The sequence below is a fragment of the Nicotiana tabacum genome, chromosome 14, assembly GCF_000715075.1.
Source record: "Nicotiana tabacum cultivar K326 chromosome 14, ASM71507v2, whole genome shotgun sequence".
Taxonomy (NCBI): Eukaryota; Viridiplantae; Streptophyta; class Magnoliopsida; order Solanales; family Solanaceae; genus Nicotiana; species Nicotiana tabacum.
In genome coordinates, this window is record NC_134093.1 from 103,627,713 (window position 1) to 103,639,298 (window position 11,586).

General features: G+C 35.2%; 1 protein-coding gene and 3 non-coding genes across 4 annotated transcripts; all 4 read right to left on the reverse strand.

Annotated features, from left to right (window-relative positions):
- Positions 1-4,082: 4,082 nt before the first annotated feature.
- LOC142169073 (putative mitochondrial protein AtMg00860) lies at positions 4,083-4,520 on the reverse strand. The gene is made up of 2 exons (XM_075230275.1): positions 4,349-4,520; positions 4,083-4,303 (listed from the first exon to the last, which is right to left on the reverse strand). Exons 1-2 carry the CDS (start codon positions 4,518-4,520, stop codon positions 4,083-4,085), a joined length of 393 nt encoding a protein of 130 aa, XP_075086376.1.
- A 6,115-nt stretch (positions 4,521-10,635) lies between these two features.
- LOC142169344 (small nucleolar RNA Z103) lies at positions 10,636-10,743 on the reverse strand. Its single transcript, XR_012699052.1, has one exon. It is a non-coding gene; the product is annotated as a small nucleolar RNA Z103 (small nucleolar RNA).
- A 122-nt stretch (positions 10,744-10,865) lies between these two features.
- Positions 10,866-10,974, reverse strand: LOC142169346 (small nucleolar RNA Z103). The gene has a single exon (XR_012699054.1). It is a non-coding gene; the product is annotated as a small nucleolar RNA Z103 (small nucleolar RNA).
- A 178-nt stretch (positions 10,975-11,152) lies between these two features.
- LOC142169345 (small nucleolar RNA Z103) lies at positions 11,153-11,260 on the reverse strand. Its single transcript, XR_012699053.1, has one exon. It is a non-coding gene; the product is annotated as a small nucleolar RNA Z103 (small nucleolar RNA).
- Positions 11,261-11,586: the final 326 nt, after the last annotated feature.

Sequence of the window (11,586 nt, forward strand, 5' to 3'; positions counted from 1 at the left end):
AATCAGAAATAGTTAATTAGCTAATCATGGGATTTTCTTCTGTAATTAGAGTTATACCATAAGTAGAACTCCTCTACTATATAAAGGGGAGTATTAACCATTTGTAAGACATTGTTCTCACGTAAAAAAAAAGGCAATATAACGCTCTCTCTTTAGCTTATACTTTCTTGTTCATTAGCTTGCTTTATTTTTAACTATTTTGGTATCAATCAGTTCGAGGGCACCCTAGCTCGAGGGTTGAATTCCGTTTTAATACTGGTTCACTTTATTTTATAGTTCATTTTTGTTATTAATCGTCATATTTGTCTATCGATATTAAGTGAAATCATGTATCCTTAGAACCTCATTATAAGTTTAATTGTTATCCAATTTTAAGGGTAAACAATAAATAAGGGAATTCAACTAATATAAAAGTACTATTTCTAAAATGTGAACTTATGTTAAAGCAATTTAAAAATTTATATAATGTATGTGCAATTTAAAAATTTATATAATGTATGTCCATTTAATTTATACTACTATGTTTTCATAGTGTAATTTTTCAACAAAAGAAAATTCAATTGAACTCCTTTACCAGAGGCGGATGCAATGTATCGGCATCGGGTTCAACTAAATTCAATACTTTAACACGGAGCAAAAATTTATATATAAAAATTCATTAATATTAAAATATATAATAATATGAACCCATAACTTTAAAAATCTTATAAGTTAGAACACATAAAACTTAATTTCTAGATCTCCGCCCTTTACTAAAGATAGTTACGCCATGTTTGGAAGTTTAATACTTGCATTGTTGCAGCTTGGCACTTAGAAGCAGCATGTTTTTCGTCATTTTACAAGTGGTACACATTTTTTGTCATCAATCTAAGACAAAAAGTACAAAAGAAAAGGAAAGGAAGAAAAAGAGAAGTTATTTTCAAATCTTTCGAAGTTATTTGTCATCTTCTGGTTTGGTATATTCGCATTAACAACGCATTTCTCTCTACTCCACTACTCCTTTCTCTACTTCACGTGACCAAGATTTACTAGAACACCACAGCGGATCGAAGTTTTGTACTATTTTGCTGGTCCCTTTCGCCATCAACATCCCCTTTATTTCCTTTTCGAAAATTGTTTACATTTATTTTTTTATTTTAAAAAATAAATATTTATATTTAACATTCGTTGTACTTTCTGAACATATATATATACACGTATAGTTCATAAAGTATTCAAAACTATTTCTACTTTTAACAATAATCCAATATGACTGGAACCATCTATTAAAATTCTGTGTGATCTAATAACTGAGTGAGGTGGACGCCACTTGACATACCGTCTCAATATTCTAACTCTATTTTAGTAACCCCTCCCTTCTATTTCTTCTTTCACCCCGACTCAAAAGTACCCAACACTTCCACAACGGACATCGTGGATGCCCAATTATTACATTATCTTAAGATTACTCGTTAAAGCACAGAACTTTTACAGAAACAACTCAATTAATTCAATATCCAAATTCAAATGATCAAATAAGCATCAAAAACAAAAAGGTGGCATGGTAAGAACTTACGGCCAAGGTGGCGGTAGTAGCTCTAATAATTAGGACAAAAACAAAAAATACCCCAAGTCTCCTCTCCTTTTTTTTCTTCAAAAAGCTTTCCCTCAATTTTTTAAGTGCTTTTTCGTTACTCATATTTGATTGGCTTTGACAGTATTCATCGAAGAACTATAATTACTGAATAAACAGGGAAATAATTGGGAAACATGCTAACTTCAGATGAAATTCACTCCGTGTTTTGTCTATTTTTTCATCAATTTTCCTTCTTTTTTTTTCTTGTCTATTTGTGGTGGTGCCGGTGTTGATGGAGGTGTGGTGGTTTAAGTGGTGGTAGAAGAAGAAATGAAAAGGAAGAGAATATATTCGGGAGGGTGTTGCAATCAGTTGGAATCGCGATGGAATTTACTAATCTAGGAGCTAAGCTCGAAGAAGATAATAGATAGCTCAGGGATCTTCCGAGAAAATTAGCTGAGAGAAGATTTAGGAAGAGAGAATTGAGTGATCTTTATTCATGAATGAATCTAATTACAATGTAGTATTGTATTTATATCACAACTATGAAAAGAAATGAGCTACTGCTCTCCACGCTACAGTGCAGTTCTCAACTAACTGCTTCAACTAACTTCAAACTAACTTTGTAACTAACTTTCTGAAAAATGTTACTAACTCGATGCCAGCTGCTGCCTCATTCTATTTCCTCTGCATATCATTCCATTTCCTCTGTATTCTTGCACTTGCATCAATACCCCTCGCTTAAAGATGATCCTTTTTCCTCAATGATGGAAAGTAGGAAATATGTGTAGTAACTCAATCAATAACTCCCAAGTAGCCTGTGCAGCATCCAATCCTGTCTACTTTACTAACACCCAACAAACAACTTTATTGTGTTTCTTAACCATCCTCCTCTCAAGAATAGACTCAGGCAATGAGCAATAGGGGCTTGAAAGGTGGAGGAATGGTGGATGGTTAATAGTAGTAGGAACTTCAAGGCACCTTTTTAGTTGTGAAACATGAAGGGTTGGGTGAATCAAAACATCAATAGGCAGGAGTAACCTGTAGGTAACATCACCAATCCTCTCAACAATAAGATAAGGACCAAAATACTTGGCTGCTAGTTTGTTGAAAGGTCTGATAGCAACTGAGATTTTTATGTAAGGTTGAAGCTTTAAGTAAATCCAATCACCCACCTCAAAATATCTGTCAGTGATGTGCTTGTTGGCCATATCCTTCATTCTTTGTTGAGCTCCTGCAATATGGAATTTCAGCAACTGAATCACCACTTCTCTAGCCTCCAATGACCTATCAACCATTCAGAATTGGCTTCACCAGGAAGATAGCGTAGGTGAATGGGAGGCTTTTGACCATACAAAACGTCATAGGGAGTTCATCTGATAGTTGTATGATAGGAAGTATTATACCACCATTTGGCTATAGCCAAATAAGAAGACCACTCTGAGGCTTGTCAGAACAAAAACACCTCAAGTAGGTCTCCAAGGTTCTGTTCAAGATCTCTGTTTGTCCATCAGTTTGAGGATGGTAAGCAGTGGATCTTTGCAACTGGACACCTTGTAATGTGAAGAGTTCTTGCCAGAAACTACTAAGGAAAACAAGATCTCTATCACTAGTTAAGGTGAAAGGCATGCCATGAAGTTTAAAAACATTATCCAAGAAGTATTGAGCTACAGATTGAGCTGTGTAAGGATGAGACAAAGCCATGAAGTGACCATACTTGCCCAGTTTGTCAACTACAACCAAGATCACTTCCTTGCCATTGGAATTGGGTAAGCTCTCAATGAAATCCAAGCATATATCAGTCCAAACTCCTTCAGGAATTGGCAAGGGTTGCAATAAACCAAGAGATGCAGCAGCATTATATTTATGCATTTGACACACATCACACTTATTGATGTATGTTCTGGTATCTTGGCTAAGAGTTTACCAAAAGAATAAGGATTGTAGTCGTTTAATAGTAACATCCATACCAGAGTGTCCTCATTGAGGATTTGCATGCCACAGTACAATAATGGTGTTCCTCAATTGCACATTGTCTCCTATCCCCAGTCTACCATTCCACCTAAACTGATTGTTGCACTAAGTATAGGACTTGTAAGGTTGTGTCTGGAGTTTAGCAATCACCATTTGTAATACTGGATCAGTGAACCAGGTGTTCTAAATCTGAATAGACAAAGAATCATTAGGATTTATCAGGGACATAGCTAACAACTCGGCAGCAGGCTTCCTGGATAAGGCATCTGCAGCCTTGTTTTCCACTCCCTTCTTATATTCAATGGAGAAATCAAAGTCCATGAGCTTTGAAATACCAGCCACGTGAAAATCAGTGTGAATAATCTGTTCTAATAGATGCTTCAAGGCTTCTTGATCTATTTTCACAATAAAAAGTTTGCCCAACAAGTAGTGAGACCATTTGGTGACTACAAATATGAGTGCTAGAAGCTCCCTATCATATACTGACATAGCTTGAGTCTTAGGGCTAAGGACTTACTTATGTAGGCTATAGAGTGCCCTTGTTGCATCAAGACTACCGCAATTCCCTTCCCACTAGCATCAGTCTCCACAATAAATGGCTTTGAATAGTCAGTGTTGCCAAGACAGGTGCAGAAACTAGTGCTTGTTTCACCTTGTTGAAAGCTTCAGTACACTTCTCAGTCCAAGAAAACCCTTCCTTATTAAGTTGATCATGTAGTGGTCTGCATATAGCGCCAAAACCTTTGATGAATCTCCTATAATATTCAGGAAGACCTAAAAATCCTCTTAGATGTTTGATATTACATGGGACATGCTAACTCTGCACAGCCACTATATTTTTAGGATCAGTTGAAACTCCAGCAGCACTGATGAAATGGCCTAAGTATTCTACCTTTGGCACACCAAAATCACATTTGGCCATCTTAGCATACAGTTGATATTGTTGCATCAGTTCAAAGACAGCCTTCACATACTCAACATGAGCAGACATACTTCTACTATAGATTAAGATAACATCAAAAAATACTAGGACTGACTTCCTCAACAAAGGTTTAAAACAGAATTCATAAGACTCTAAAATGAAGAATGAGCATTAGTTATCCCAAAAGGCATAACTAGAAACTCATAGTGAACTTCATGAGTCTTGAAAACAGTCTTGTGAGTATCCTCCTTTGCCATTCTCAATTGTTGATAACCTGCTCTCAGGTCTATCTTAGAGAACACAACTGCACCTCCTAATTCATCAAGCAAGTCTTCAATGATGGGTATAGGGAACTTGTCTTTGACTGTCACATGGTTCAGTTCCCTATAGTCAATACATAGTATCCAATTGTCATCCTTTTTCCTACTAGTACAACAGGTGAGGCATAAGGACTATACTATGCTGAATCGCTTCTTGATCCATCTTTTCTTGAACCAACTTCTCAATAATATCCTTTTTAACTCCTGGATACCTATATGGTCTCTTGTTCACAGGGTTTGCATATTCTATCAATGGAACTCTATGATCAAAAGAAGCTCCTATGAGGAGGTAAGGTAGTTGGTACTTCAAAGATACTTGAATACTATTTGATGAGAGCAGCTAAAACTTGGATTTCAGTTTGGGTAAGGAGGTAGCTTTAGTTGATTTCAGTTGACTATTAGCATCTCTTAGCACATGTTTCTTGCCTTGATGCATAAATTCAATAGTTCTATTCTTGAAGTCAAACAAGATCCTTCCCAAAGTACTAAGTCATTGCACCCCCAGTACTATGTCCACATTACCTAATGGTAACAGCAGGAAGTCTAAAGAGAATGTTGTCCCTTGTAGCAACCATGGTAAGGTCCTGCACACTGCAGCAGTCTGCACCTTCCAACTATCAGCCACACTAATGGATTGCTCCATTATAGAACTGGATTGACATCCTAGTTTCTTAGCAAATTCTTGATCAATGAAATTATGAGTACTCCCTGTATCAATCAGAACCTGTAAGGTCCTCTTCTCATGGTAGCCAGTAACTTTGATTGTCTGATAACCAGCCACCCAGTAAACGCTTGTAGAGATATAGTCATGAACTTATTGCTAGCTTCTACAACTTCTTGAATTAAAACATCCTCTTCCACCTCTACTGTTGTGATCATTTCCTCATCTACTACCTCCACCATAAATAGTTGTTTCCTGGACTTACATTTATGCCCCATTTCATATTTTTTATCACAGAAGAAGTACAAGCCTTTGGCCCTTTTTTCATCCATCTCAGCAGCAGTTAACCTCCTGCCTAGTCTATTAGGTTTGTTTGGTTGGCATCAGCATTTCTTTGATAAGTGAGGAATTTAGTGCAACAGGTTTTTGGTAATTTTGTGGTGTGAAGAAAGTAGGGGTAGTTAAATAGGATTAGAATTAGGATGAAAATTTCTGGAAACAGGTTTCAAACCCCGTGTTTTAGCTTGGGCATCAAAGACTTTTTCTTGTAGTCAAGCAATTTTATAGCTTTGCATTAGAGTTCTTGGTGCTTGTATTCTTACAGCTTTATTCAATTCTGGTTTTAAACTGCCTAAAAAATAACTGATAGCATTTTCAGTTGTTAGATTAACTCCAGTTAATAATCTGTCACCTTTACCCTTTGTTTAAAAGGAACTTCACCCATAGAAAAGTATTGATCAACCTTATACAACCATGTATGAAAATATACACCAGAAAATCGAGGAAAATCTAGTTTTGAGAATCGATTAAAGGAACTGCCATGTCCCTGATGAGCAGACCCACTGTGAAACTCTTTGTTCCTCATCTACAATGGTTCTCCTCTGTTGATCAAGGACTCATCCACAATTTGTTCCTTGCCCCTCTGAGTGATAAGCCCAAATGCTTCCTTAAGCCCTAACAATTCCTTGCCTGCTTGTGAATTCCTTTCACTCATGCTCATCATGCCATCCATTACCTTTTGTAACTGATCTTGGATCTTAGATAGTTTTTCCTCTGTTTCATCAGCTGATTTGTCTTGATTTTTACTGCGATTCATCTTTGATTATACCGAGAATCGTAAGCTCTGATACCAATTATTGCAACCAGTTGGAATGGCAATAGAATTTACTAATCTAGGAGCTAAGCTCAAAGAAGATGATATCTAGCTCACGGGACATCCGAGAGAATTAGCTGTGAGAAGATTTAGAAAGAGAGAATTGAGTAATATTTATTCGGGAATGAATCTAATTACAATGTAATATTGTATTTATATCACAATTATGGAAAGAAATGAGCTACTGCTCTTCACGCTACAGTGCATTTCTCAAATAACTGCTTCAACTAACTTCCAACTAACTTTGTAACTAACTTTCTGACACATGTAACTAACTTGATGCCAACTGCTGCCTCATTCTATTTCCTCTACATATCATTTTATTTCCTCTGCATACTTGCACTTGCATTAGAGGGGGTAAAATAGGGTTAGTGTGGGGAGATGGCACGCCACATGGTGTGCACCTCACTCAATTATCAGGCCACATAGATTTTTAATAGTTGAATCCTAGACATGTTGGACTTCTGTTAAAAGTGGAGGTATATTAAAATACTTTGCTAATAGTAGGGGTACATATATTCCCCAGAGTATAACGGAAGTTCAATATAAATAATTTTTAATAGTAAAAAGGTAAATTTGACCTTTCTCCAATTTGGTTACAGTTTGATCAGAGCATGTATTTTTCGACAAAACAACTATTATCTTGATGCTTTGGGCCTAAGTCAAAAACATTTCTTACTTTAACTATATGTTTAGTTGATATCATCATATAAAATAAAAGAACATGGAGTAATGTTTAGTTTGCACCAATTATCACAAGAAACATGTTGTTTCAATATGTAATTCGCAACTACCTACTGTATAAAAAAATTTGGATAAGTTGCAATGCAAGTGTAATGACCCCATTGGTCGTTTTGAGCATTGGCATTTCGTTCGGTGGTTTGAGATCTTGAGTAGCTTCATATGATGTGTTACGACTTGTATGTATGATCGATTTTGGTCTTCGAGTTGTTCAAAATTGATTAGGAAGAATGATTCCAAGTTTGACTTTTATGTATTTGATCTCGAATCGTGATTTTTATAGTTCTGATGGGTTCGAATGGTGATTTTGGACTAGGGAGTATGCTTGGATTTGTATTTGGATGTTTCTATAAGGTTTCTGCACTATTTGGCGAAAGTTGACAATTTGAAGGTTTGATTTGTTCATAAGTATCACGACCCAAAAATCCTAACATGTCGTGATGACACTTATCTCAATACTAGGCAAACCGATAACCTTAATAAATCACAATAATCTCTTATGTTTGAAAATATAATATTTGAATTCCATAGAAAACCTCACAATTTCAGATACAAAACACTCTCAAAACCTGGTGTCAATGAGTACATGAGCATTTAAATAATAACAAAGTCTGACTGATAAGAACATTGTCTAAAAATATAGAACAGTGCAATAACTGAAAGGAAAGAGAGTCAAGGTCTGTGGACGTCAAGCAGCTACCTTGATAGTCTCCAACAGATAAATCCTCAAATCTGGCGACTGCTGTATCCGGAAGTACCTGGATCTTTACACGAGGTGCAGAGTTTAGTATTAGTACAACCAACTAAATAAGTAACAAGGCTAACCTCTGGGCTGAAAGTATTCACGAGCTCAACAGGTACAGTCTAGTACAGAAATAACAGTACAGAAATGTAGGCATGCTTTTCAGTTCACTAGTTAAACTCAGTACAGGAAAAATAGATAAAATCTGCATGATATGAGGAATATGACATCTCTATATCTACATGCCAAGAGTGGGTTGCTCTAGTGGTGAGCACCCCTCACTTCCAACAAAGAGGTTATGAGTCCAGGAACGATCACTCAGTACTGTATATGGCCAATCCAGCCCAGGGAAGATCCATCCCATATATATATATATATATATATATATATATATATATATATATATATATATATATATATATATACACACACACATCAGCTGACTATCAGTCAATCAGTACTGTATATGGCCAATTCAGCTCAGGGAAGATCCATTCCCAAATATAAATGATTCGGGCAAGATCCATGTCTAGGGAAGATCCATCCCTCAATATAAATGCTTCGGACAAAATTCATTCCTAGGGAAGATCCATCCCTCAATATAAATCAATCGCGCTTACTGTGGAGGGTGCAGACTCCGAAAGGGCTCCTTTAGCCCAAGCGCTATAATAGCCAGATCCAAGCATAAATAAATAAAATATGATGCAGTGTGCAGCCCGATCCCAAAAATATCACTCAAAATCTCCAGTCTCTCGAGCTCTTAATGACATGAAAATCAACCCGACATGATGATATGATGTATCAATGAATGACAACAGAGACTTAGATATGATATGCTAATGATAGATGTGACTGAGTACAAAATTACAATTCAAACAAGTAATTCAATAGTAATAAGACCTCTATGGATCCCAAAATATCGGCACGTAGCCTAAACATGATCTTTAACATGAGCTCAACTCAATTTCCTCTAACATGTGGAGAGTATGTGGATAATGATATGATTATTTGATTATGCAACTCCATGTAAGCAATTAAGTCATACTTTATATGGTGCACGCTCACACGCCTATCAACTAGCATGTTCGTCACCTCCGTACAATTCACATAATACGCAATTCAAAGATTTATACCCTCAGAACCAAGTTTAGAAGTTTTACTTACCTCAATTCGAGCAATTCTTTATTCCAATAAACCTTTTCCTCGCGATTTGGCCTTCGAACGCCTTGAATCTTAGTCAAAATAATTCAATGCAATCAACACGAGGTATAGGAATCAATTCCATATGAAAATGCTAAATTTCACAATAAAAATTTGAAATTAATTAAAAAAAATCCATAGTGGGACCCACGTCTCGAAACCCGACAATATAAATTCCATATGAATACCCATTCAACAAAATCCATTTGAATACTCATTCAACCACGAGTCCAACCATATAAAAATTATAAAATTCTGACTCCGATTCGGCCTTCAAACCCTCAAATCAATTTTTGAAAAATTTCTTTTCTAATCCCCCAAATCACGAAATAAGTATTGGAAATAGTGTTAGATTCATGAATAACGGACTAAATCAAGTTAAGATTACTTACCCTAGTTCAATTTGCAAAATTTGCCTCTGAAAATCGCCCAAACCAAGCTACCCAACTATGTTTATGTCAAAAATAGCAACCCCCTACAGAGCCCCTTGTGTTTAACTTACCTAACAGATTAGGTTAGATTATGAATATGTGAATTTATAATCGTGACAGCAAAGTAAGGAGCTAAGCGTGTATAAAAAAGTTGTCTATTATCTACATTTGCCTAGATGTGCATAACCCTCTTATGATAAAACTACCACATGTATCATGTAGTGATATTACCACATGCATCATGTTGTATTAGTCATTCAACTCATAGTAGAGATCATTTGGGATGATTAAATTTACTCCATTCTTAATTAGATTTTGAATTCAAAGTTTAGAAGTAAAAGATATTTTGATATGAAACACTTTACCCTCCTTAATAATAGGTATTGGGTTCAAATTGTTGCTGATGCTCACATATTTAGGACCGACTGCTATTTTAAAAGCCATTCAAATTTCAAAAATAAAACTAATTATTTAAGGACCAAGCCCTTTTAAGATCGTTCATTCAACATGGGCCTTTAACTGAACTTTCACGGGTATCTCCCTGTTTATCCAGTTAGGACATGTTACATATTTAATTGATTGACTAAAAATAATTATATTCGCTAAATAATTATACATTAAAAATATTATATTTCAAATTAGTTACTATCCGTATTAGATGTGAAATCATTGCAATCGTGCATCATTCTTAAAGCAATTGATATTACCAAAAATTAAAAGAAATTGATGCTCATGTTTTGCTTCGTAACTACATTATTCAATTTACGTTAATTAGCAAATTCGTACATTATTAAGTTATGACTTTTAAAATAAGTATACAGATAGTGATTTGAAAACAAGTTGCAACAAATAATTTCTATGTAATAAAATTCAATAAAATTACAAATCAAATATTCCTGCGAATATTCAAAAGCAAAAATAAACAGAAAAAAATATATGGATCAGAATATCTGGCTTGGATATCCTCCCAGAGGGAAGAAAATACATAAATAGCGCTCAGTAATTTCAGCTTCGATCATCTGGGGAAATAATCATCACATCCATATACACATTCAGTAAAATTTTATTAACAACTAAAACTAATTCAACTTAACCAACAATTTTTTTATTTTTAATGACTCATCACTTCAACAAAAATTAAGAAAAAAAAAAGGCAATGGAAGGATATGGATCAGAATATCTGGCTTGGATTTTCCCCCCGAAGGAAGAAAATACATTAAAAAGCGCTCAGTAATTTCAGTTTCGATCATCTGGGGAAATAATCATCACATCCATAAAAAAATTCAATCAAAATCAATAACATTGTTAAGTTGACACTAAACCCAGAAACCCTATCGTTTTTACCTTTTTCAAAAAGAATAATCATTTTTCAACTTAAATATTAATTTTAAATTATCAATTTTACTCACAATACTATTTTTAAAAATTGAAGAAAAATATGCAATGAAAGGAGATGGATCAGAATATCTGGCTTGAATTTCCTTCCCGAAGGAAGGAAATACATAAAAAGCGCTCAGTAATTTCAGCTTCGATCATCTGGGGAAATAATCATCACTTCCATCTCCATTATTTCATTTTCCAAATATTTAAAAAAAAAAATAGAACTGTTGATTAATACTAAAATATCTCCAGATCTGATTCAAGCAGCTCTTTAAAGAGCCAATTGGAAAATTTTCTGAGGCAGAAACGGAAAAATAGATATAGCGTCGGCTCATACACAACGGCCATTTAAAGTAGACATCGCTGGTAATCAGTAAATCGACGCATTTTAACAAACACAAATATGCACACATAAACACAAATCATAAAGAAAAATGTTAATTGAGATTGGGAAGGCTTCTAGTCTAGTAAAGAGACGAGAGAGGAGGGGACAATGACGAGCTGATT

Coding starts and splice junctions, on each gene's coding strand:
- LOC142169073 (XM_075230275.1), bottom strand. CDS start 4,520: ATGTCTGCTCATGTTGAGTATGTGAAGGCTGTCTTTGAACTGATGCAA. Junction 4,304..4,348: donor AAATATAGTGGCTGTGCAGA/GTTAGCATGTCC, acceptor GAGGATTTTTAG/GTCTTCCTGAATATTATAGG.